The 27768-nt window shown below is 33.4% G+C and overlaps 2 protein-coding genes across 4 annotated transcripts in view; one reads left to right on the forward strand and one right to left on the reverse strand.

Annotated features, from left to right (window-relative positions):
• The first annotated feature begins 4702 nt into the window (after positions 1–4702).
• LOC115889469 (ubiquinone biosynthesis O-methyltransferase, mitochondrial) overlaps positions 4703–27768 on the forward strand; it is a 35922-nt gene continuing 12856 nt past the window's right edge. The window contains exon 1 of one of the 2 annotated variants that reach the window (XM_030909456.1): positions 4703–4730. In XM_030909456.1, coding sequence (XP_030765316.1) covers positions 4718–4730 — 13 coding nt within the window. In that variant the 5' untranslated portion in view covers positions 4703–4717. Of the gene's footprint in view, positions 4731–6441; positions 6607–27768 lie in introns of those variants that run through there. The other variant, XM_030909457.1, reaches the window with a different exon arrangement.
• On the reverse strand, positions 6686–27510 carry LOC115889467 (lysosomal acid glucosylceramidase-like). 2 transcript variants are annotated; one of them, XM_030909452.1, is made up of 10 exons: positions 27413–27510; positions 18059–18240; positions 17854–18005; positions 12190–12340; positions 10499–10795; positions 8716–8826; positions 8395–8539; positions 8245–8333; positions 6977–7266; positions 6686–6918 (listed from the first exon to the last, which is right to left on the reverse strand). In XM_030909452.1, exons 1-10 carry the CDS (start codon positions 27489–27491, stop codon positions 6816–6818), a joined length of 1599 nt encoding a protein of 532 aa, XP_030765312.1. In that variant the 5' UTR covers positions 27492–27510; the 3' UTR covers positions 6686–6815. The 2 variants fall into 2 exon arrangements, with proteins under 2 accessions (XP_030765312.1, XP_030765313.1); XM_030909453.1 differs by having other exon boundaries at positions 18062–18240; positions 27413–27503.

Here is a 27768-nt window from a genome sequence, read left to right on the forward strand (position 1 = left end):
AGTAATACGTCCGCTGTTTTAATACAAGTTTTTTAATTGCAATAGTAATACCTCTGAGTAATACTATCAACGAAGAAATAGTTCAATCTACAACATATTTGGTCCTTCGAGCCGGATAGCTGGGTGAAATCTTCAATTATTTCAAAGATTCATTTGAATCTTCTTCAATTTATTTAAAAAAATACAGTGTATACAACACTCCCCAAGTAGCGTTTGGACGTTATCTAACGTCGGGTATACGTCGGGTTCAATAAACCCGACGTCGGGTACCAACGTCGGTTCGACCGCCGGACGACCCTTATTTGCACCTAAATGGGGAATACAGATTCGGGTCGCCTCGACGTCGGTATATGACCTAATAGGGAATGTAATTCTACCAATTACCTTGGAATTCTACCATATTACGTTGGATTTTAGTCACTTAAAATTCGTCGCTAAGCACTTACGTTACGTTTGGTTTCATATTCGCTACCAAGAATACATAAAAACCTAACCAAACTACCTAATTACAAATGGATTCATAATCACTCCTCGAATATAACTATAAGTGCCTATTTAATTTCATATTATAATAATTCTGAATCAGTAATTCAGACATCAGTTTTGTCAACGGAAGTCACTTTCTTGATATATCTGATTAAAATACTCCGGAAAACAACGAGCGCCTTCAAAATTAGGTAGATTTATGAAATAAAAATATCTATAAAAAAGTAACTCGCAATATATTTTTTTTTTAATTTTCTAGCTGGTTTCGAACATAATTTATAAGAGGGAGCATTTATGTACGAGACGACTGCGACTGGTCTAATTGGATTATTGTCTTTATATAATTTTAGTAAACTATAGAGTAGTGGGGGTGAAGGATTCATTATTTTGGCATAGTATTTACTGTTATTGGGTAATATAGATTTGTTATTTTTTAAAATAGAAAGAATTTGTTGAAAATTACTTGTTGAGTCAGAAACTTTTTATTCTGGAAATAGTGGAATGGTTATTGTGGAAATAAGAGTATTCCCATGTCAATTTGCTTGCTGATTTAAAAGTTGAAAAACAGGATGGTTTAACTAACTAAGAATGGACGATGAAACTTTTACTTAGAACTATTGAAATTGATTTCTTGGAAAACTACCACAGTCTGATGGGCATCATGCATGTATCAAAAGACCTTCTACAGTTTTTGACCGACGCTCGACGTCTTGTCTTGCGGTGGATGAGATAAATGTCGCTTAAAGTTGTTAATCTGATTAGTTTTGATGCTTATGCTCGTGGGTGCCCCGCATCCACTGTTCTCCTTTCGTGGGTTCTAGAGAACCCGAGCACTCACGCAGTCGGCGCCCCTATTAGGATGTCATTAAAGGGCACCCAGTATATTGTAAATAATTAAAAGCTAGAGAACAACTGCGGAGACATTTTGTAAACACCTCACCTATATAGATTGCTTGTTATTCTATGGTGAAAATGATAAAGTACGTTCAACAAATTAAAGATCTGGCATCGTGGCGTGCCAATATCCAAAACGCACAACATTTGCTGTCCTACGCCCTATTTTAGGCATTTTTCTGTTTTCGTGGTGCGTTTTTATTCAAACCGTACCGAGTTTGGGACAACAAGGGGACAACTTTGACTGACGGGTTGGAAATGATGTGCCAAAATGGGGTCGATATAGAGGGGAAGCTTTTCCTTGCTTTATTAATAAATATATCCCGAGAGTTCTAATTTGTAGGGCTGACAAAGGCCATGGTGTTTATTATTTTAATATCCAATACGAATAAATCGCTTTTTGATAAAGGGTAATAATTGAACAAAAGTTTATGTCACTTTTCAACTTAAATTCGTGTTTTAGTTAATTCAGCTTCTTCACTCTAATCTCGTTTTCCCTGCACCCTTTACATGTCATATAAAATATTTATCAATGTTTTTAGTTGTTTTGGAACTCAAGCTAGACTTAATACCTGACATCTATAAAATTGACTACCTGCAAAAAAGAGGCGTAATTAGGCAACTGAAAAGTGGTACGTGTAGGAGCTTCAGGAGTATTTTTTCTGTTATTAGAAGCATATTTTTATGAAGAAATTCTGCAACTGACTCGTGTTACAAAAATCATGTCGGCCTGTGTTATGTGCTGAATTTCAGAGTCGGAATTTGCTTTTTACAAAATCAAACTGCCGAGGTAATTGAATTCTGCTACATATTGCAATAGATCTCCGATGTTTATGACATTGTTGTGATTTTCCGAGGGACTGCACATGATTTTAGTTTTATCCTCAGTTTTATCGATGTTCAGCTTAAGGCCCAAAGCCTCGTATGGCCAGGTTTATGTGTTTAGTATTAATTAAATTGCTGTAACGTTTTTCCGACTAGAGCGTATTGAAATTCCATGATGAATTTTATACATGTTTTTTTCCCTGAGCGTTTTTATGTTGAATAGTTTGAATAGGATGAATATGTTTAATAGGATAGGCGCCAAGACACATTCCTTACCTAACTCCTGTATTTGTTAGGAAGGGATCGCTCAGTGATCCATGATGGTGACACTCTTAACTTTTACACACTGTAAGAAATTTGTTTGGTAGCCCAAACTTTTGCATAATTACCCAAAGTGCATCTCTGTTTACAGAGTTGAAGGGTTTTGTTAGGTCGATGTGTATGGATGCAACATAAAATTTACTTTGCTACTCTTTCACTTTCTCTTGTAGTTGGCGGATGGAGAATATGGAATCAACGGTACTGCGGTTGATGCGAAAGCCCGTTTGCGATTCTGAGAGGATTTTTTCTATATGTGGCTGCAGGTGGTTTGATATAATTTTTGCAAAACTTTTCCTGCAGTAATGAATTTCCCCGGTAGTGGAGCAAATATTCATAAACTAAATAGTCCAAGATCCCACACCGATCCGACATAACTTATTTTTACAAGGTTGAAACCTTAGACTCTTGGGTGATTGTGGGGTTCGTCCTGTGACACCTTGGCAGATACAAGATAAGAAAGGTAACTAAAAGAAATAAATAACTTTACTTATTTTTACAGGTCTGATTTTTACATATGTTATTAAGATAGCTCATATAAAGTTATATTTAATCAGTCAAACAGATTGTCATGACCAAACATCCTCTAAACACAAAAATTACTCGGCCGCGACTATGAGCGCGGGAGAACTATGCCCTTCCGAGTAAAGTATTTAAATATTTTAAAAATACTTACTGCTTTCGATTTAATATTTTTGCATCTTTATTTAAATATGATAAGCTTTTTTACTAAAGTAATAATTAATAGTTATTAAAGTAAATTAATTTATTGCATATAAACTACTCAAAACAATTAAGCATGGCATATTTTCTAAAAAAAAATATTAATTTGAAAAACAAGATATCTTGAATTATCTGACTTACGTTTTTAAATATAGTTTGGATACTGTAAAAAGAAATATTGGAAAATAAGCCTGGGGGTGACATGCAATTCTTAGTCGGCCGACTGTTTAGTCGATTTGCCGATTTGTAACCAATATAATATTTATAAAGCCGCGATCACATGCAATCAAATAGTAGGCTGATCGGCTCCATAAGTATGTATTGTTTTCACTTTTACATACACACAATAACATATGTAAAAATCAGACATGTAAAAATAAGTAAAGTTCATTTATTTCTTTTAGTTACCTTTCTCACCTGGTATCTGCCAAGATGTCACAGGGCGAACACCACGAACATGCCGGTATTCAAAGCACATCAGAGCATTACTGAGAGCCTAAGGTTTCATCCTGGTGAAAATTAGTTACCTATGTCTAATCGCTCTGAGATCTTACTCTAAAGTATAAATTGCCTTATATCTATCAAAAATAGTAGATAAAATAATACTTAAACCGCAACGGTAGATTAAATTATACTTTAACAGCGGGGATAGGTTAAAAACTTTTTACTTCTCGCACGTTTTTTAATTGCTTCCATTTTTGAAAATGTTTGTATTCCTTTTCATAAGTTATTCGGGATTTAAATGGAAGTAGTTTGGATATGGCGTTTGGCGCCTCAGCCTGAATATCTGTTGATAATTTACTTATTTCGTTTTGAGCCATTTCTGGCTCCAATTCAATCAGCAATCGACACGAAAGAGAATTAAAAAAAATTGACTCAAAACTGACAACTAAAGAGACAGCTTTATTTATTTGTCAAATTACATAGGAACCAACGCCAACCCAGCACAATATTTTTTCTACTCGTAATAAATTCCTTGAAATAATAATTTCTGAATATTTTTTAAAACATATCTAAACATATCTAACTTTAAACTCGCTATGGAAAAAAATATTGTTTTATACACGACGATAAAATTGCATTATCGTCTCCCGAAATTAATTTACTCGCGATTTCATCGCTCGTGAATTAATCTTTTCGGTCGACGATAAAATACAATTTTATCGTCTTGTATAAAAAATAACTATAAGTCATATAGAGCAATAAACTCAATGCCGCTTTATTATACCTTTCCCTATACTTACTAATACGCTTGTCGTCAAAATTAGACGAGTTTCGACGATTTCGAAGGCTTATTTTAAATCACCTACATCTTATATATACCTAAGTAGTTCTATCTCCTGTCACTCCTCTGTCACATCACTGGCGCGAGAATGTTGTCGTTCGTGGCAGTACCAAAACACACTCCGGGTTGTGCAAGGCTAACAACCTCTGGTGCATCCTGTGTGCTGAGGCCGATGACCTGCCGAAAATGCATTTTGGGAGTAAGTGCATACAGTCAGTCATTCTTTCATAAGATTCGAAAAGGTCGTTAGACCTGGTGAACCCCGGAAAGTGGCCAGCTTTCACTTCGCGTGTCACTCCCGTCAAACCCATTTAGAAACCGATAAATACATTTTTAAACTTGAAAGCGATAACTTCCTAGCCATCTAATATAACACCGTTTTTCTTTAGTGTTAGATTTTAATATTAAATTTAGAATTGAGACTGAATGTGAATACGAAAAAACTTTGAGGGTCTGGATCATTAATTTCTTTTGTGATAATTTTATTGTATACCACATTTTGTCTTATTTATCATAATTTCTCGTTATTTAGAGTAAGAATATTTCCTATACTATATAAGAATATTTCCTATAGTATAATTGTTTAAAATTTAAAATACTTTCTACTTAGTGGTGCTTCTGGTTTAACCGCAAGTGGCTACATTACAGTATGCCCCCCGAATGCCTTTACAAGAGGAAAACACTTTTTATTATTAACATTTTGAAAAAATTGCCTATTCTAAAACGGTTAATCCCGTTTTTACAACTCAATTTAAGTACTGTTTTGAAGAAAAATAAAAAAATATATAAAAATACTCTTGATACATATACGGTATAGTACCTTATACCGTATATGTATCAAGGTACTATACCGGCCGGTGCGTCTTAAAAGTGGCTCAACCCTATAAATTTTTCTTATTTTTTTGAGATAAAACAACGACATTTGCTATGTTAGTATATGACATGAATTAGAATAATTGATTGACATATTCAATTGTTTTCGGTCATTTCCAGTTTCACCGGAAATTACTACAACTTTTGATTTTTAAATGGCACATTTAAGAGCCTCAGCGCTCATTTTTTTACTTTATTCTATATGGGAATGACACTCTGAATAGAATGATATATCATATGTCAACTTTTGACATTTTTGCATATGGTTTATTTGAAATTATAACATGCGCGATTCAAAATACCAAGGGTGTGTTATCAAATTATTCGTAAAAAAATATTTTTTCCAAATGTGCTAATGAACCACCCTCGTTCCATTTGAAAAAATTGAGATATGATTAAAAATACGATTTGGGCATCTTTTAACCGGCCAGGACAAGACACTAAAAATATTAGACGATCAAATCTATTTTTCCAATGCTCCTTGATTAAAAATTAGTATTTTTAACAGATCCATTGCACTCTAGATTGAAATTTAAAATACAATTTGTTTTTGAGCGAAAAGTTGACATATGATATGTCATTCGATTAAGAGTTAAGAGTGTCATTTTCTATCAAATAAAGTAAAAAAAATACAGACGGTGCCATTTAAAAATCAAAAGTTGTAGTAATTTCAGGTGAAACAGGAAGTGGCCGAAAACAATTGAATACGTCAATCACAATAATTTGTCATATACATACTAACATAACAAATCCCGTTTTTTTTCTGAAAAAATAAAAAAAATATAGGGGTGAGCTACTTTTGAGACGCACCCGCAAAAATTCTTAAGTAAAAATCATCATCATACATTGAGACATTGGAACGCTCTGTATACTGTATAATTTCTTATAATAAACTTAAAAATTATAATTTGAATTTTGTGTTTTCTGTGCCATCTATCAATAATTTCGTACGCTATAACCAACATTGCAACTTCCTTGTTTCAAGGTAGTAGAAAACTCTGTTTTAGATTTATTGATTTACCTCGCGTACTTAAACTACTCGTTATAAGATGGCGCGACAAGCAGAATTTAATTAAATTTAATTTGAGGTTAGTTTTCAAAAATAAAAATAAAAATATTGTTTTTCTATAAAAATTAGTTCAATATTTATTTATTTTTGTGTTTTCGGGAGTTAATTAATTTTGGCCTTAAATATATTTAAGGTAAGTTGATTGGAAGCTATTTTTATTTTTGAAATCTGTATAAAATAATAATTCTTGGTGTCGTTATGAAATGTACTCGTATAGTTCTTATAACTTTGTTTATTATAAACAAGGATTATAATAATTGTTATTTTCAATATACATAGCCTATATTAGGTAGCATATTTGTTATAAACTAAACTTAATCTAAGACAAAAAAGAAACATTTATCAGTCTTTCCAATACAAGATTGTAGATAATGAATTAGGTGTTACTGTCTCTATTATCCTCAAATCCTCATCAATTATATTAATATCCAGGGTTTTATCTGAGCTACAAATTCGTAAACATATTTTATCAAATAAAAATGTTGAAATTCAAAGAAATTTACCTGTTTAAAACTGTAATTACAATTCCACCATCCGGTTTTTTGAAAGCAGTGCTTACTACATCACTTTCATTATTATTTGCCTGAAGTATCATCTGAATTCTTTTAGAATTCGGAGGTACCAATTTTGAAAAGTGTCCGTGCGTATAAAAGGCAGGCTGTTTATAAAATTCATTTGCTGTTATGTTTGCTATAATATGAGCGTCTACAAAATTAGATGTATAACTAGGACCTCCATCTGTATTGAGAACCATATTCCAAGATATCCAACCCGTTACCCAATGGTTCATGTCCTAAAAAAACAAACTAATTCAAATATACGCAATTTCACAAAATACAGTGTGATCCTCCATATCGTTCAATGTTCGAAATTTTCACTGTAATCTTTTTGTAAATGCACTTGATTTGTAAATGCATATAACATTATGTTATCAGCACCCTGTATATAATATATCGTAATTATTATTCTTATCCTAATATTATATTATAAAGTCTGTCCAACAGACCACATCTAAAAAATGACAGAAAATACGATTTGCGTTTGCCTATCAATTAAAATGACAGACGCAACAGACATTGCAGGGATTTTTTTCTGAGACAGACTTGAGAATAATTCGTAGGAAAAAGTGCATTAACATTCTTTTAAATATGCTTAAATCTATTATTTTGATCATATGGTAGGCAATCTATATTTGATACCGATTAAACTTTAAGTTACGTAATCGAGGGCCGATTTTAAAATTCATTGTTGCCAACCTTAGCAATATTTCGTTGCCGGGCTGATTAACTGGAATTTAAATTTCCGTCTGGGAATTCAGGTGGTAGCTCTGCTGTAAAAAATGTCAAGTTGCCACATACATGAATAATTGTGTTGTAATAATTTAAGCTTAAAAAGTTAGTAACTAGCAGATCTTACAATAGAACATTGTTCGTTTTAGAACCTCTGTTAGTGCGAAGTGGTACAAGATAGCTTAATAGCTATTGTAAAAAACTCATCGCAACCTTATTAAAATATTTTGGCCCTTTATGTCCTTTAAGTGCTGTTAAGGTGGTGAGTTTTGTTGAAGTAAATAATAAACTGTTTATATATTTATAATTATTAATTTATTTTTGTTTCCTATAATATTTTGAATAAGAGAAAATATGTAAAAGTGGACAACGCTCTGCCGGTCAAGCTTAATCACGTGACTAAAAGTTTATGTGGTATTACATACTTATATCAAAGCTTATATGTTCATAATTTATACGTTTAAAATATAACAATGAAGTACCTCAATTATATCTTTCGCTTGATCTTCTGCTCTTTGCCATGACCCTAATAAAACTCGGGTATTAAATATTAAGTCTATTACGGTACTACCTAAAACAGTAAAAAGTATTGTACCTAAAATGTTTATTCAATTATTGTTGTATTAATTTACCAGAGCAAGCTTCAGTTCCCAAAAGGAATTTATTTGGATACCTATTGTGTACTTCGTCAAGTAAATTGGCAGATTCATACCAGTCTTGATACCAGTGAATACCAATTCCATCAATGTAGTTATTAACAGCTGAATCATTAAGTATCTGTGTAAATATACAGTGTATTCAAGATATATGAATGGAAATAGTAAATATCTTTTTAAGTTTTTCAGAAATGTTTATTCCGGTTGAGTTTTTTTACGTATTAAACAAACTATCAAGAAAGAAGAATACAAACTTCTGAAAAATATATCAGACAAAGGATTTCTTAATAAACATACCTCATTTAAGTCTGGAAGATATCCCCTTTGATCATCTAACGCAATTAGGTTGATTGTTGAATATGATGAATTTTCAATAGTTGGTCCTAAATGGTCTTTGATAAATTTTTGCTGAAAGTATATTATACTTAAATAGTAACGAAACTACAACGAGACTGCTCTTAGTCTTGCAGTCTTGGTCAGGGTCTTGCCAAAAGGCAAGACCAAGACGTTAGACGTTAGCGTTAAAGCTGCGAGTCCAAGACCGACCAATGCAAGATTTACTATTTACGCAAAACCAAAAACTAGTAATGTTTTTATTAATATGTAATTTTTCCTAAATAATAATAATAATAATGACATTTTTATTTACTTACCCCTTCCCCATTAATTTATTAAATGAAAAATAATAAAAGGTTATTCCGAAAGTATTGTCAGTGAATTATAATAGCCTTCAAGAATAAGTCTTATGGGTATTTTTTGTTGAAACATTAGCAACAAGGTACGGCAAAACGTTAAATACAAAAATTATAGCGTTTTTAAATGTCTATTGGCGAGTAATACATTTATGTATACAGGGTCGGTCATAAAGTCGTGGCACATCAAAGTTTCATTTTTTTAAATAGAACCCCCTGCAATTCTAAGCAAAAATCGAAATACACAAAATGTACTTCAAACCAACCGTTTCCGAGTTATTGACTTTTGAACATATCACTTGATTTAATTAATATCGAAATGTTCAGTTTTATTTGGTGATGTCACTCTGCCGAAACTGTGATACTGTTGCTACTAGTACTATTAGCTACTAATAAATTTAAGTATACAGGGTCGGTCATAAAAGTTGCGGCACATCAAACTTTATTTTTTTAATGAAACCCCCTGTATATTATTGCTTCTTTCAATTTCAAGCAATAATCGTAATACACAAAGTACATAAATTGAGATGTTAAACTTTCTAGACTTGATATAATCTCATTTTATTCATCTATAAATGCTAATTTGAGAACTGATGTCAAATATTATTATAAGTATCACAATTTCGGCAGAATGGCATCGTTAAATAAAACTGAACATATCGAAATTAATTAAATCAAATTGTTTAAGTGACATTTTCAAAGTCAATAACTCGGAAACGGTTGGTTTCAGGTACATTGTGTGTATTTCGATTTTTGCTTAGAATTGAAGGATGGATTCAAATATGCAATAATATACGGAGGTTCTATTTTAAAAAAATAAAACTTTTATGTGCCACGACTTTATGACCGTTCCTGTATACATGAACTTATTACTCGCTAATAGATATTTGAAAATCTTATAACTTTTGTATTTAACTTTTTGCGGTACCTCCTATATTTTACCTAATAATCAACCGTTTATGTAATAAAAAAATATGCATGTAATAAAAGCGACCCTGTATAATGTAGTACAACATAAAAATCATCTACGTTAACGTAGATGAAGGAAGCATAAAAATTTTCATCAGAGAAATAATGTTTCTTTCTTTAAAGTTTCATTTGATTCAATTACTTAAAATAGGATTTTTTATGTAGAAAATTCCTCTAGTAAAAATCTATTACATATTACATAACTGCAAGACTTGCAAGAGTCTGACCACACGACCAAGGCTACTTTATAAACTGCAAGGCCAAGACCAAGGGGGTCTGGCATTTGCTCATCACTATTAACATTAAGGTCCGGACCACGGATTGGTTATTTTAATCAGAAATGTATGTTAGACTATAAACAAATATGAATTTATGAATGACTTGTCATCTCTATAGTTTTATTACTCTTTGTTATGTACCATATCTGCTGAAGTCCAAGCTACAGTAGGGGTGCTTTGAATTGCATCTGGGTATAGAGCCAAACTAGGTTCGTTTCCAGTTGTTATACCCCAGTAATCAATTCCTTGCTTTTCATATTCTTCTAAGAACTTCAAAAGATATTTTGCCCACGTCGCCGTCGGATGATATTCTTCCTTGATCGTTCCTGATCCTGCGTAACTTGCTATAGTTTTCATCCATAAAGGAGCTATCCATGGCGATGAAATCAGTTTAAGGTTATTATTGGTTAGATTCAACGCTTGAAGAATGTATGGAATCTGAAACGTCATAATCATAAGACCCACAGTGCTACTGTTTTGTGACAAAAGTTGCAAATTGGTTGAGCTTGCAACTGTTTTGCAACCTCGGTAACGTACGTATAGCAGTGTAAATCCGTACACGAATCAATTCGAATGGAACTAATTTGCAATCAGTCACAAATGTGATGTTTGTGAGCATTTCCCGAGGTCGCAATTGCGTTGCAATTTTAAAGTTACCTGTTTTCAAGTGATTTCCACGTGGTTATTTTATGTATATCAAAATGGGTGATCAACAACTGAACATTAGATTTGTTGGAGAGGTTGAGAAACACGAATAACTCAATAAATATAAAATTCCTGAGTACTCAAGGAAAGACGTGACAGAAAAAGACATGTATGGATGGACCTAGTACTCTCGCGGTGTTCTGCGTTGTTTGTGGTATTGAAAATAATCAATAATGTCTTCATAATCTGTTACTAAATAGTCGGAATTTTTGACATTGTAGAAATTATAAAAATGAACTGTTACATCAACTGATTCAAACTGATGATTCAGAATGAGTTTGCATCCGTGCGTGCGTGCAGAAATTTTATTTTAGTTGGAAACTGATTGTAAACTAGTTTGCAACTTTTACCTCAAAATAGTTGGTAGGCCTAAGTAAAACGTAAATACAGTGTGTCCCAATATCGCTTGAATACTTGTGTATAAAATGATTGTGTCCAATTAACTTATTTTTCATTTAAAAACTAATTTTTGATTCCAAAAATACGTTAGTCAAAACGATATATTCGACACCCTGCATACCCAGTAACCATGAAACCGCTAAACAGGCCACCATTTTTGCTCTTTATTAACTAACTTTATTGAAAATTCGGTTCAAATTTATTTTGTCAACACTGTTGACAAAAATGCATCAAAAACAACAGAACATCACTTCCGATTTCATTAGAAGTGCATAATAGTGTTTAGTATCTATATCATCTCGATATGGTCACTAAGACACTCCGTATACAGGGTGTCCCAGAAATAAGTGCAAGTATTTTAAGGGGTGGTAGATATATTTTCTCTTTATCGTTTTTCAAATAAGTCCAAAATAATGGAGCTATTTTACTTTTTTATTTCAAAAAAAATATTTTTCGCTAAAATTTTGGGAACCACTGGATCTTTTCTGGGATTTTCTTTCTTGTAAATTTAATCTAATGCCTATGTTGCCATATTATCAATAAATTATGTTTTTTAACTAAAAACTAAAAAAAATTCCAAAAAATTTTTCAAAAAAAAATCGAATTTTCAAAATTTTTAATTTTTTTTCCTAAAAAACCTCATTGGCGTGTTTCTGGGGTTGAACTATATTACCAGTTAAAATACTTGCACTTATTTCTGGGACACCCTGTATAGTGTTGAATATTACCTTGTACTGATAATCTTCTTCTTGAAGAGAAAATGAAGTTAACTCAGGATCTTCGTTTTCTAAATAAGTATAAGGACGTGTTGAAAAATCAGTAGCTGCTATTGGAACACGGCACAAACTAAACCCAATGCCTTCTATTCCAAAATAAGACCTTTAAATCATCAAAGTTTTTAATTATAAAGTTCCTAATTGTTTTATACCTTTGTTTTATACAAATGAAATACAGTGTCATTCAAATTGAACCCTTTGGATCCCTACCCTGGATCTAACCCTACCCTTTGGATCTCCAAAACTATAAGAGATTACGAGGATGTTTAAATTACGGCAAAGTTATGGCATTAATGTGTCAATAATATATTATGCTCTTTAGAAATATTTAAAATTCGAATAGTTCTGGAGATATTCTAGAAAACCTGAAAATTAGTATTTTGATTTTATTTTTTTTGGTGTTATTAGACGAGGTATCCCAAAACCAAAAGCATATTGCCACGGTTTTCCAGCCATACAATAGTGTTTTCATATTTTTAATCCAGTTCATACGTTTCACCAGCTTTATTTTTTCTTGTAGGTGCCATATTAGATATTTACATATATCTAAATACCGTATGATCGAAAAAAACGGCGTCAGCGATGGCTATGAAATGACGATTGCTATCATTTTATATGTAAATTTATATGTGTAATATCATTGACCGTCATTTCCCAGCCAACTGGACGCCGTTTTTTTTTGATCATACGGTATAAAAATTCCTTTCGATTCTAATGGTGTACAACAAGTTATACATAGTGGGTTTTAAACTTCAATAATTTGTGAAAATTCTGTCGGAAAGTTTTCTTTTTGTTATTATGTAGATATTATGTTGAATTGACTCCGCGTCACTTTTGATTACTTAGTCATCCTATTTGTTTGTGAGCTTTTGGCATGACCTGTGTAACAGAATTATTCATTTTTCACTATTGATTTCTTCTGTTACACCAATAGTAGGTAAATCAGATAATAGTCATAACAAAACAAAACATTTCTTAGCATAACAAATATTCTCTATAAAATTGTATACAGGGTGGCGTCTCTCATACGCCGCGGAAGCTCCAAGGAGAACGGTAGTTTATATCGAAATGAAATTTTGGCAGAATATACATACATACTTCCATTACTCGTTGACGAGTATTTGACACGCATCAGAAGATGGTCACGCAAGGCATTTTCTTTCATGAGCTTTTCTGTGACTGAAAAGCCCGATACGTGATGTTATCTGTCTACCGCACTCCGGACATTCAAAAATCTCATTGCTTTGTTGCCTCTTTACTTTTTGGTTGTCGCTGTTAACTGAGTTTACAATTCTTCTCCATTCCGTTCTATTATGAGCTGCTTCTTCCCACTCATTCTGCTTTTTAATTCCTTTAAGTTTTTGTGGAAAATGTCCTTGTACCTTTTGAGTTGTCCACCCGGCCTCCTCGTACCGTCTACAAGTTCACCGTAAAGCAGAGATTTTGATATGCGGTTTTCTTGCATTCTGCATACGTGACCAGCCCATCTTAAGCGGGACTTTGTAATCATGACTTCAATACTCCCGCAGTTAGCTTTTTCTAGGACCGATACGTTGGCAGGATATCTAGGTTAACTGAAAGCATTTTATAAAAATATATAGAATTATACAGGGTGTCCCCAAAAAAAGTTACATATCAAAGTTGTGTTTTTTCTAATGGAACACCCTATATATTAATTGATTTTTGGATTCTAGGAAAAGAAATAAAGGTGAGTTTTATTAAAGAAGCATATACCTAAAATCTAAGGATTTTGACATATTTCACATTTTGTGAAAATGAAGAGTAAATTTTAAATTTCGATAACAGCTACCTAAATTTTAGTTGACCTTGTATAGCCTGATATTTAATTACAGTAACTATTGTATGTTAAACCAAATTGAAATTTGACCCGAAAAGTTATACAGGGTGAGACAAAATTAATATGGAACATTAGTCACTTTTAAAAGCAAGTTACTCCTTTATTTTAAATGGAACACCCAGTATATTTTTACGGTGTTCAATGGAATTTATATATCTTCAAAATATTATTAAGGTTGCCTACCCCTCAGACAAAGATTTTCCTAGATATTTTCATTTTTATGATTTTGCGTCAGTAGATCTTTATTATTTGAAAACATCTAGGTGGCTGTGTGATATACCTTTTGTTAATTTAACAAGAATTAAAGATTGTAGAGTAAAATACTCAACGGTAATAAAAAGATACATGTTTAAAACACATTATAATTATTACAGAATTAAACTAGATATAAACCTATAATTTAAACCACATACATAAATAAGCCACCTACATAAATAAAGTCAAATTATTATTATTATTATTATTATTATTATTAATTATGTGACAAAATTAGCTAGATGAAATCAGATGCTCAAAATGCTTCCTTTCCTGTTAACTGCATAAAATGATTGTCTTTTCAAAAGGAAAAACAATCATCAAAATTTGTCTTATCATTTTAAAAGGCGTTTATGTGGAGTTCTACCTCGAAAAGCAGCTACAATAATTTCTCTCATGTTGTCGACAATTTGTCGAGTTTTGTAAACATTGTCTTTAACATATCCCCATAAAAAAACTCGACTAGATAAATTCAGGAGCATTTAAGTATTCTATTAATTGGTGAATGCAGTGTGCATCTAACAGAATCATATATTCTCTCTTATGTAGGATAAGTTTGCATTTTTGACAAATTTGTGAGAAATGTTTTTGTTTTAACTGACACAAAATGGTAACTAGTTATTAAAGTTGGACTAATTAGACAGCTATGTTGAAGTAACGTCAGACATATCACAGCCACCTAGATTTACCAAATAATAAAGATCTACTCAGATCAAATCATGTAAATGAAAATATCTAGGAAAATCTTTGTTTAAGGGGTAGGTAACCTTAATAGTATTTCGAAGAGACATGCATTCTCCATTGAATATCGGAATAATATACTGGGTGTTCCATTTATAATAAAAGAGTAACATGCTTTTAAAGGTGGCCAATGTTCAATATGAATTTTGTCTCACCCTGTATAAAATGTTGGATCAAGTTTTAATTTGATAAGTACAATATTTAATTTAACTACATATTAGGCTATACCGGGTAAATTCCAATTTAGGTAGCTTCTATTGTAATTTAAAAATTCTTTATTTCTAGAAAATTTTAAATATGTCAAAAACCTTACATTTTAGTCATATACTTCTTAAAAACTCACCTTTATTTTTCTCCCAGAATCCGAAAATCAATTAATATATAGTACAGGGTGTCCCATTTTGGTTGAAATCATATGGTATCTCCGTTATTCGTGAAGATAGAAGGGTGCGGTTTGCACAAGCCTGTGCCACTTTTTTGTCAAACGGAAGATGCCGTAAACAAAATTTTCATAGCCCTCTTCGTTTCTGAGCTACAGGGTCTTTTTGAAAATTTTGCAATTTGGGACACCCCCTGTATCTCCGTTATATATATCGAAAAGGGGAAAACTGGTTCTTGTAGAACATTTTACGTAGAATACAGTGGAGTAGTCTGTTTTTCTACGAAAAAAATATTTTTAAAAATATGAACTAAAGTTATGTTTTTTCAAATGGAACACCCTGTATATTTATAAATCATATGATACGCCTTGCAATCAGCTTCTCAAATATATATATTACTCTATATTTATTTTCACTATTTACTGCAATATTTAAAATATATAATTTTCTTATTAGTAGGCCGTGATAAATAACAAAATCAAAATGGTATTTACTAAAATAGACATGCACATATTAAAATTTTATTTGGAATTGATATATTTTATTTTTGAACTGTTACCACTGAACCTCTAAATATATTTTTCTCTTTTTTATAACAGAATTTATTATAATGGAATGGGTTTGCAAATATCTAAAAGCTTTCATTATTAAAGCATTTGAGGTGTTCGACATCGTATTAGTTGCCACGATATATTTCATATTTCAAAAATCCCCAAAATTAGAAATCGAAAATGGACAAATCAGGGAGCGGGGAATCAGGGAGACCATCATTAGGGTACATTGGTTCCAATTCATTGATCTAAGAAATAATAATTTAACAAAATTCTAATGTTTTCGTTGTAAGTTAAGTTGTGAAGGGGAGCCGCATTTTGCTGAAAGTATATTTCAAGTAAATTAGCTAAAAGAGTGCTTAAAAGCTTCGATACGATAGCTTCCAAGATTTACAAATAGCGGTAGATATTTAAGTTTCTTTAATATACAAAGAATTAATAATTATCGGTGCCCGGTGCCGTAGAGGTACAGGCTCTCGTCTACTAATCTCAAGGTGTGGGTTCGATTCCCACACCCAGCATTTCATCAGCCGACTATTTTTATTAAAATAAAAATAGTTTGGGTACCTAGGTCGACTCAGCCTTAAATGAGTACTTGGGATTCACAATCCTGAGGTAATAATAGGCGGTTGAAGTGTAGTGCTAGCCACATTACCTTCCTTGTATACCGAAAGGCTCTAGTATAGCAAGCTGTACCTTGCTACTCCCAAGGCGTTAAACGCTATATACGGGAGCTATTATTATATATTAACAATTAGTGACTCTCAAAATACAACAAGAGAGAGATAGCAGTATTACTTTTAATAATTCTTTAATTTCTTTTATTATCAATCATGGCCTACTAATAAATATGATCTTTTAATATATTTTTTTAAATATTGCATTAAATAATGAAAATAAATATAGAGTATTATATATTTTTGAGAAGCTTATGGCAAGTCAGATCATATAATTTATAAATATACAGGGTGTTCCATTTAAGAAAACATAACTTTAATTCATATCTTTAAAAATATTATTTTTGTAGAATAACAGACTACGCCACTGTATTCTACGTAAAAAGTTCTACAATAAACAGTTTTCACCGTCTCAATACCTTTAATAATAACAGAGATACAGGAGGTGTCCCATATTGCAAAATTTTCAAGAAGACCCTGTAGCTCAAAAACGAAGAGGGCTATGAAAATTTTGTTTACGGCTTCTTCCGTTTGACAAAAAAGTGGCACAGGTTTGTGCAAACCGCACCCTTCTATCTTCACTAATAACTGAGACACCGTATGATTTCAACCAAAATGGGACACCCTGTACAGTTTGTGCGTTCCATTACAAAAAACACAACTTTGATATGTAACTTTTTTGCGGACACCCTGTAGAATTCTCTATATGTTAGCCCGTATGTAAAATGTAAATCAATGTATTTTTAAGTTTGGTTTATTCCATAAATTCATGTCCGTTCGAACAGAAGTGGCAACGGCGCTTCTGTACCTAAACCCTGTCTGAGGGTGCGAGACGGGTAAAAATTATTTCACTTTGCTTTTGTTCCTTGGTGCAACTACCACGTTGTTATTTGCTGTTCACTTAAATTTAGTATTATTCTTTAAATTAATATAGTTGTTATATTATACAAGTGCAGTTCATTTATTTATACAGTCCACATATATCAAGGCAACACTATATTTTTAAAAAGTGCTCTGAATTAACTTACATATGCTCACTAAATTTAATTTCAATACAAACTGTCGTTCTCCTTGGAGCCTCCGCGGCGTATGAGAGGCGCCACCAAGTATAATATAAGTTTCATAAATTTGCAATGAAATAGCTATCTACTTACTTCATAATTTGTTCAGCCACTTTTCCATCCAATGAGGCCAAATTGATTCCTGTGGCATCTGTAAATGCCCCGCCATATCCATGGATAGCTTGATATTCAACGGATGCATTAACATTAATAACAATGTCACTGTATGAAGCTTTATTCTCAATCTAAAAAGTTAATATTAAGGTTACGAAGATTTTCTTTCTTGAGAAAATATTACTACTTCAACTATTCCAATTTCCTTATGGAACCTCAGACCATCTTTGTTGGTTGTAATTTTGACATACATTGAGGAGTTTAATTTTTCAATTAAAGGTATGGTGTCACAATAACTGGCATTACATACACATACTGTACTGTCTTGGCCGAAGTCTTTTGCTACACAGTCATGTCCATTGGTGTCTTTGAAAGAAAAAACAATATAATAATTTATTATACCGTGTGTATATTGGAATACCGGACACAGGAAATCCTATGTTAATTTTGAAAAGGTCAAATATTATATCCTCAAGAGGCGTTAAAGTTGTACTCTTGTATAGAATTTCGTTTCATTTGGAATAGTTATTTGCAAAAAATCTATCTTCAAATTAGCAAAATTTCTAATACGGCCCAGAGAAAGCTACAATTAAAATATGTACCAGCAAAAATGTGATTGTGTCATTGCCAAATTCGATGCCACATTTTTGGTGGGTTCATACAGCCAAATAAAATAAAATAAGAATAAAATAAAATAAAATAAGAAAGTTGGCTATATGGGATACCGTATATGCGTTCATACAGCCAAATAAAATAACAAATAAAATAAGAAGTCTTTATCTTTTAACTTCTTGTTTTATTTTATGTGAAAACGGCTTTGCGCACGCTTAATTCTAACCTACAAATATTTTCAGTTTGGATTTAATTTATTTTATAATTTCACATAAGTAAAATGTGTAATATAGTAGGCAACGAATAAATAAATATACTATAAATAGTAAAATTACTATAAACAATCGTAAAAGTTAACTTTTATCCAGCCTCATCGTACTGCGCATGAGCAAATATATATTTCTTATTTTATTTTATTTGACTGTATGAACGCACACAAATAAGAATTCCTTATTTCTTATTTTATTTTATTCTTATTTTATTTTATTTGGCTGTCCAACGAGCCGAATAAGTCAAGATCAAAGAGCGAAGACGAATAAAAGAAGTCGCGTGAGAGAGAGAGCCGGGAGTGAAGTCGTATCAGATAGTGTGGAATAAACTGTGGCATTATTTTTCGATAATAAACATATTGTGCATGGAACTGGAAGTTTGATTGAAGAGAGCCCGCAATATAACAAAAATTACCAACAATATTCAGAAGTGGGATTCCTGACAGATTTCCGAGGATAGGAAAAAAGGCTGTGGAGATAAATAAGAAAAACTCGAGAAAAATCCGAAAATAAGGTAAAGCAACTTGTCAAAATTTTTGGCGCCAAAAATAAGCTTGGGTGTGAAGTTAGTCGGTAGAGCTGTGGTGTGAAGTTTGCTTTAAAAGACGATTACTAAGTTAGCTGTATATTTTGAATGTAATGAGCAAAGTCGATATATAAAGAAAAGAAGAAAAATAATTAAAAAAAGTATAGGATTGGATATCCTATTACATGGCCGAATAACCCTGGCAGCTCAGGCCGTTAATCTAAAAATACTACTAAAAAGGAGATCTAACCCGACTTTTTGAAGACCGGAAAAACAAGAGAAAGATATATATATTTTGTTGTTATAAATACTTAAAGGATAATAGACATGGATCACCAGGATGACTCAGAAAGAGGAAGTATTTCGCCACCCTTACCACCCGGACCCACGAGCTATGAATCCAGCATTGAAAGGATAATGCAAGTTTTTGTGGCAGAGAGCCAGCGGCGTGATGCGCTTCTGGAGCGTTTACTGATCAAATCGGAGGAAAATGTCAATATTCAACAACCAGAGACGGCACAACAAGGACATTTTCACATTGTACCTGATTTGTCGAAAAATGTCCCTATTTTTAGCGGAAAATCTTGTGAAAATCCGCAGGTATGGCTCGATACTGTCAAGAGCATGAAGACATTGTTCCAGTGGCCAGACACATTTAGTTTGGAAACTGCCCGTTCAAGTTTACAAGGAGGAGCTCACCAGTGGTATCTGTCGAGGAGGAATGAAATACGAAATTTTCAGGATTTTGAACAGGCATTTAGAAAAACCTTTTTGAGACAAGAAGATTTACCCACTCTATGGAAAAAGATGTCAGAAAGAAACCAATCCAAGCACGAAGATATCAATGAGTATTTTCACGAGAAATGCAATTTATTGTACTTAATTTAAAATTAAATTTTCAGGATACAAAGCAACAAAATCTTAATAGGCTTATACGATAACAATTTGTTGCACCTCCCTGTTGTCTAAGACACATGATGATCTGGATGAGCTGTTAAGAGATATCCAGGAGTATGAAAAAAAGTGGAAAGAGCTAGAGTTGAAAGAACTAAAATCGCAGTATCCCCTGAGTGTGTTCAAGTATAAAGAAAATGGAATGAGGATAATCATACAGCAAATAGGCAGGAGAAAGCCGGATAGAAACGAAGAAGGTAAACCTTTATGTTTTAATTGCAGGAATTATGGGCATGTGGCACGTTATTGTAGAGAAAATAGGGAACAGTCAGCACCCACCCGACCTCAGGTTTGTTTTTTACATGTAGGAGAGCAGGTCACCAGTCTAGAAATTGTCCAAGAAACCCAGACTTCTTCAGATACCCAGCTGACACTTAGTGAGAAAAGAAAATTATTGCCAGGTGGAATACAATAAAGGTAGCGGAATAGACAAATATGTTAAGGAAATAGAGGTTAACCGTATGACATAAGGCTCGCAATGATCGATGCCGGTAGTGCTGTATGTACTGTGAAGAGAAGCGTAGCCAGAGATTTAAACTTTACCAGAGTGGGACACAGATTATATTCTATTCAGTTTGGCGGATATCCTGCGATCAATATATACAGAAGAAGACTAAAGTACTGTTGAGAGTTGATGATGTCGAAGAGCAAGTGGAGTTACTGATAGTGTCTGATGATGCCCAGACCGTCGACTTTTTAATCGGCCGTAGTTTCACTGAGAGGGAGAACATTGCATACATTAAACTGAGGGATACTTTATATTTTGGGTATGAACAAGAAGAACCCTTTAAAAATTTAGAATGGAATCATGATAGAGTAAAGGAATCTGTTTTTTCTGGGTGTGATTTAACAATAAACAAGGGCGAGATAAACTGTATTCATGTTAGGAAAGAGTCAGAAATAGAGACAAGCACAAATGAAGAGAGATTGATACAAAAAGACGAGTGGATAGGTGAAATACGAGGTGTTAAAGATGTTAAGAAGACAGAGCCAGTACCAAACTATCGGGAACCAGTTAGATTAAGTCACTTGAATTTGGGAAAAGGATTAAAGCAAGGTGAGCCAGAAATTTTATTAAACTTAGTCAATGATTTTAGGGATGTCTTTGCCACCAATTTGTCTGAACTAGGATGCACCAAGGTTATGGAAGTGAAAATAAAGGATAACAATGTACCAGTACGATCTAAGCCATACAGAGCTAGCCATCGAGATAGAGACATTATGAAAACATACTGGAAGAATGGAAGCAATGCGGGATTATACGAGGAGACAAGTTCGCCCCTATGCTTCGCCAGTGCTGTTAGTGCCGAAAGCTTCCAGAGCAGAGATTAGTCGTGGATTTCCGTCGGTTGAACAAACAAACAGAGAAAACTAATTTTCCAATACCAAATTTGGAGGATTGCTTCGATACTCTTACTGGATGTGTATTGTTTTGTACGTTAGACCTAATGTCAGGTTATTTGCAGGTACCGTTAGAGGAAGAATCGAAAGCCAAGACTGCCTTTATAACCCCGGATGAGACCGCCGAATTCCAAAGACTCTGTTTTGGACTAGTCAACGCACCCTATGAATTTTCAAAGCTCATGTCAATAGTTTTAGGACCATTACGTAACAACCTGATAGTGTCATATCTTGATGATTTGTTGATTCCAGCAAGGGATTTCTCTGATATGTGTACCCGGCTGAAATTGGTTTTCAATGCACTCAGAAAGGCTGGATTAACACTGAAGCTAAACAAATGCCGTTTTGGAGAAACGACTGTGAGTTTTCTCGGATTGGAGTTGTCAGAACGAGGCCTAAGACCAGGTAAGATAAAATTAGATTCAATTGAAAAATTTGTAGAGCCTAAAGACAAACACGAGGTGAGAAGATACTTAGGTCTGACAGGGTACTTTCGGAAATTTATTACTGGCTATGCCAATATTGCTCGACCACTAACGGATCTATTGAAGGAAGGAAAACCGTATGTATGGGAACTAGAGCAACAGAAAGCCTTTGAAAGTCTCAAACAAGAACTAACTAGAGCTCCTACTTTAGCACTCTTTAATAGACACGCATATACAGAGTTGCATTGTGATGCCTCAAAGCTGGCTATAGCAGGTATGTTGTTGCAAAAAGGGGAAGACGGAAAATTACATTTAGTATATTGCTTATCAAAGAAGACAAATGCAGCGGAACAGGTATACCCAGCATCAAAACTAGAACTTCTTGCGATCGTATATTGTATTGAGAGATTACGACATTGGTTATTAGGAATGAAGTTTGTTGTGGTGAGTGATTGCCAAGCACTAGTCTATCTAAATGTGAAGAAGACGTTGATCCTCAGATAGCTAGGTGGTATCAAACCTTAGCGGAATACGATTTTGAGATAAAAGTATAGAGCTGGAGAGAAAATGGCGCACGTGGACTGTTTGAGCAGAGCAGCGAAACCGAAGAACCAAGTTCAACAGAGATGATAGAAGAGGTTTATATGAAGAGAATTTTTACAGTACTGACTGAAGAGGACCGAATATTAATGATTCAGAGGAGTGACGAGAAGTTAACAAAAAAATAGATATATATTGAGGAAAGAGCTTAACGATCAGAATCAAGAAGAGAAAAATGAAGTTAAAAGATTATGTACTACAAAACGGAAGAATATTTAAGAAGGTGAAGGTAAACGGAGAGGTGAAATGTCTCTATGTGATACCAGATAGTATGAGAAAATCAACTGTAGTACGTTATCATGACCTGAAAGGACACTGGTCCCTTGACAAGACAGCAGCGGCCATTCTACAAAAATCTCTGGTTTAGAGGGCTTAGAAGATATGTAAGGAGGCACATAAAAGGGTTGTTTCTTGAGTGTCTCATGTAGCGAAAATGCCTGGAGGAAATTACCAGGACTACTACACCCGCCCTTCAGTTCAAAGTAGACCAATGATAAAATTGCACCTAGATCATTTAGGGCCTTTTCCTAAAAGTAAGAAGCGAAACACTCATATTCTAGTAATTGCCGACGCATTTTCAAGATATATAAGACTCTTTGCGGTACAGAGTACTACTTCCAAAGAAACTGGACAAAAATTTGAAATATTTGTTAATCAGTTTGGAGCGCCGAAAATAATTATCACAGATCGAGGAACTGCTTTTACAGGAAATGATTTCAAAGAAGTATGTGCAAAATACGCGATCAGACATCAACTAACTGCAGCGCACTTTCCTCAAGCAGATGGCCTAGTGGAATCGAAAATGAAGATAATTATCCCAAAATTGTAACAGCTATGAACTTCTCAGGTGAAAACTGGGACAAGGACCTCCATGTTGTGGAAAGAGACTTGAACTGTACTGTTAATAAAACCACCGGATATACACCTTTTAAGTGTTTATATGGATACGACCCAATATTTGAGGAAGCACAAATGACGGAGTTGGCAAATCAAGAAGAGGATCAAACCATGACACAAATAAGAGAGCAAGTAAAAGAAAAAGTAACCCAAACCCAGAAGAAATATAAGGAGTACTATGATAAGAAAAAGTTTGTCGGAGTGAAGTATGACATAGGAGAGATAGTAGTAGTGAAGAACTATCCCGTATCTACAGGAGAACCAACGAAAACACAGGCGAAATACCGTGGACCTTTAGTGGTTATTGAATGTTTACCTGGGGACACCTATAGATTAGAAAGGTTGAATAAAGAAGATGGAGGAAGAAATGTCACCACTGTTGCCCATGTATCCCAGATGAAGATATACAAGAATCATGAAGAAGATAGTGAGCTGGACCTGGAAGAAGAGGTTGAGTTTGAGGTAACCGAGGAGAACCCTATCCAACGTAGTGAGGAAGACGAGAGCGCGGAAGAGTTTTCGTCCGAAGAATGGTCAACCGAGGAAGATTTGATCGAGCCCGAGAGTGGAACCCAAATTGAGGCACGTCCAAGAAGAGCAACCCGCAGACCTCATCACTTAGCGGACTTTGTTTGAGGCCAAACCAAAGATATAGGATGGCCGATTGTGGTAGATTTTCTTGCTTTTACACATTTTTATGTTTTATTTGTATTTTCCTTATATCTTTTGTTTTATTTTTATATGTACCACAGATCACTATACGGTTCTCTCTAGAAGACCCCCCCCCCTTTCCAAATGTGCTGTAGAAAAAGAAGGAGAAAGAAGCCAACGCAGGGAGACGGACGGACCGTCACCCGCCATTGAAGAAGAGTCGTCGATAACGGTCGAGAGAAGTGGTCTCTGAGTGAGCGTCGCGAGAGTCCAACCTTTGAAGAGTCCAGAGGAAGAGTCCAACGAGCCGAATAAGTCAAGATCAAAGAGCGAAGACGAATAAAAGAAGTCGCGTGAGAGAGAGAGCCGGGAGTGAAGTCGTATCAGATAGTGTGGAATAAACTGTGGCATTATTTTTCGATAATAAACATATTGTGCACGGAACTGGAAGTTTGATTGAAGAGAGCCCGCAATATAACAAAAATTGCCAACAGAAGTCTTTATCTTTTAACTTCTTGTTTTATTTTATGTGAAAACGGCTTTGCGCACGCTTAATTCTAACCTACAAATATTTTCAGTTTGGATTTAATTTATTTTATAATTTCACATAAGTAAAATGTATAATATAGTAGGCAACGAATAAATAAATATAATATAAATAGTAAAATTACTATAAACAATCGTAAAAGTTAACTTTTATCCAGCCTCATCGTACTGCGCATGAGCAAATATATATTTCTTATTTTATTTTATTTGACTGTATGAACGCACACAAATAAGAATTCCTTATTTCTTATTTTATTTTATTCTTATTTTATTTTATTTGGCTGTATGAACCCACCATTTCTTTAAAATAATTCGAAGGTACGAAATGAGAGTAATTTTGTATAAAATAATTATGATTTTCGCAATTTCTGAAAAAGTTACGATTGTTAAACGGGATTTTCCTAGAAATAGCATTCCCGCTGTGTTAGATATATTCGCAGTTGTCTCCGAAAAGCCTAACCGAATAAGTCAACAGTTTAAGGAATAAATATGGGAGGTTTGAAACTAAAGGCACTCAGGTATTAAGCACATGAAACTGTGAAGTCAAAGATAATTGAACAGGAAGAAAATAACAATGACTTGAATATTCTTCACGTTGAAGAAAAGAAAATTTTTATTCCCGTTTATTGGGGATACAGTAGGAAAAGACCACATTACCTTTCACCGAATGACTTCTTCGTGCCGAGCACACTCAAAAACCGTCTTTATGGACATATTAAATACAGAAATTTATATGGATTGAAAACGACACCTCTGTGAATGCTAAAGATTATTCAAATGTTATGATTATTATATTAACCGCAGTAATTCTTGTAAACAATATGACATCGAATTTAATAATGACAAAATCATATTTTTGCTGGTATTTTAATTGTAGTTTTTTCCGTCCGTGTTATAAATAATTTTTAGTAATTTGAAGATAGATTTTCGTAAATAATTTTTAGATGCCTATTCTGATATTACTGGTATTATACCGGGTATTTATTATGCGGTCGTTGGAAATACCTTTTATAAAATTAGACTGTTCATCTAAATGTACAGGTATATACTGGATACCCTGATTTTGTTTTGTTCTACCTATTGAGTACTTACCCACCGCCCGTGTCTCGTTTTTCAGGTAGAATGGCAGTGACGAAAGTTGTTCTTCGTTGGGAGCTGTCTATTTCGAAAAACGACTCAAACTTATGTTCTTTTTTTTAAACAGGACACTCTATATATTATTTTTTATTTTATTTGCCTTGTTATGAGCTTTCGAAAATTATAATATACTCTATATTTATTTATTTAGGTACTGCTAAACTGCTAAGCGGCTCTTATAAAATAAGAGCCGTTTATTTAACTTAATTTTACCAGATAATTTTGCTTTGCATCGTAATATTTTGATAAACTACACGGAAACTGAACTTGGGCTGCTTTTAAATAACATGCTAATAACCAACATTTTACGTCGAATAAATTAGTTGATTGTTTTGATTACCTAATTTAAATCGACCGACTATGTAATAAAGTTAAATAATGCATTTTTACCCCGTTTATGAAAATAAGTATTTTAGAAAGCTCGTAACAAGGAAAATAAAATAATATACAAAATATCGTATTTAAAGAAACATATAAGTTTTAGTCAATTTAAAAAAAGACAGATTCCAACGAAGAAATAGTTACGTCACTCCATTCTACGTGAAAAACTGTACGGGAGACCGTTTTCACCTTTTCGATAAGTTATGATACAAAGGGGATCGAAAATTGCAATAATTTCAGATTCGCCCTGTATTTTAGGAAGTAAGAGAGCTAGGACATATCTGTATGTAGTATCTTTAGTTTCATAAAAAAGTAACAGCGTAATGTGAAAACCGCATCTTTGTATCTCGACTCATAAACGAGAAACCCTGCAAAACACACGAAAATGGGACACCCTGTACAGACGTACTGCCAAATCAAGAAATCAACTACGAATGAAATCCAAGATGGATTTATATATTTTATATATTTTAATATTTTTTTGTGTTCGTGATACTTCCTTTGCTACTTCCTCCAAAAACCGATAGTACGTGGAAGGAGCGTTTCGAGGAAGTAAACGGACGAAGTAGCGTTTTGACGAAGGAGGAAGGAACACACAGAGTCGCATAAAATCGACATTTTCCCATAGTAAATATATGATTTTTGGATGAAGGGACGCGAGGAAGGAACGAAGTGAAGTAGCGAAGTGTGAGTATGGGGCTTATAAGCCAAGGAGAAATAGCGTTACGCGTTACATAAGGTGTCTTGTTTTTTAATTCTAGGTGCAACGTTTTCCAACAAAATACTGATTTAAATCAAATTTAAATTAATTTTTTTATTCTGTATCCACCCTAAATATCATTTTTTTGTAATCTCTAGGATTACAATTTTTTTTTTTGTAAATCATTAGATTTAAATTATTAGATGCACCATATAAGTAGTTCTGCGGCTAATCCATTTTCAGATGCATATTCTTCATTTAGGTATTGTCTTTTTTTACATTATAAACTTTCTGTTATTTCTATTTCCATAATTTTGGAAGTTTTAAGTACAGCCTTACGTACTATCGCCATTTTGATTCTCGCAGTTTATGAGATGCCGGAGTTGAGCTTCGAAATTATCACCACCCTGTATATTTTATATTAAAGGAAAATACATACTTGAAACCTTTCTGGATGGTATCAGTTGAGGAATATAGTATAAACCGATAATAAAAATACTGAACTTTTTGGAAAACATTTTATGATTAGGTTAACTGACTGTTTGTTGGCCATTTTTTATTTATATACATTAGATACAGCGAAAATTTGTAATCTTTATCGATTGATTTTTATCTTTGCTGTATGTATTTTTAAAATATTCAGTTGAGCAATGTTATGAATGGTTTTGTTTATAAATAAGATAATGATCAGATGTGAATTTAATTTAGTCATTTATTATATTTTATTATGATGTTTATTATTACTCCAATGGTTCAATGAGATAAACTACATTTTGACAGATGGCATCCAAAAAA

This window comes from Sitophilus oryzae, unplaced genomic scaffold, assembly GCF_002938485.1.
Source record: "Sitophilus oryzae breed Bouriz unplaced genomic scaffold, Soryzae_2.0 scaffold_815_pilon_pilon, whole genome shotgun sequence".
Classification (NCBI taxonomy): Eukaryota; Metazoa; Arthropoda; class Insecta; order Coleoptera; family Curculionidae; genus Sitophilus; species Sitophilus oryzae.

Bases quoted from the DNA above. Each gene is read 5' to 3' on its own strand.
- LOC115889467 (XM_030909452.1), bottom strand. From the start codon at position 27,491: ATGTTTTCCAAAAAGTTCAGTATTTTTATTATCGGTTTATACTATATT. The intron at 10,796-12,189 runs GTAATATTCAAC...ATGACGTTTCAG, and splicing joins AAGAAGATTATCAGTACAAG to ATTCCATACATTCTTCAAGC. The intron at 7,267-8,244 runs GTACTTCATTGT...TTGTTTTTTTAG, and splicing joins AAGCGAAAGATATAATTGAG to GACATGAACCATTGGGTAAC.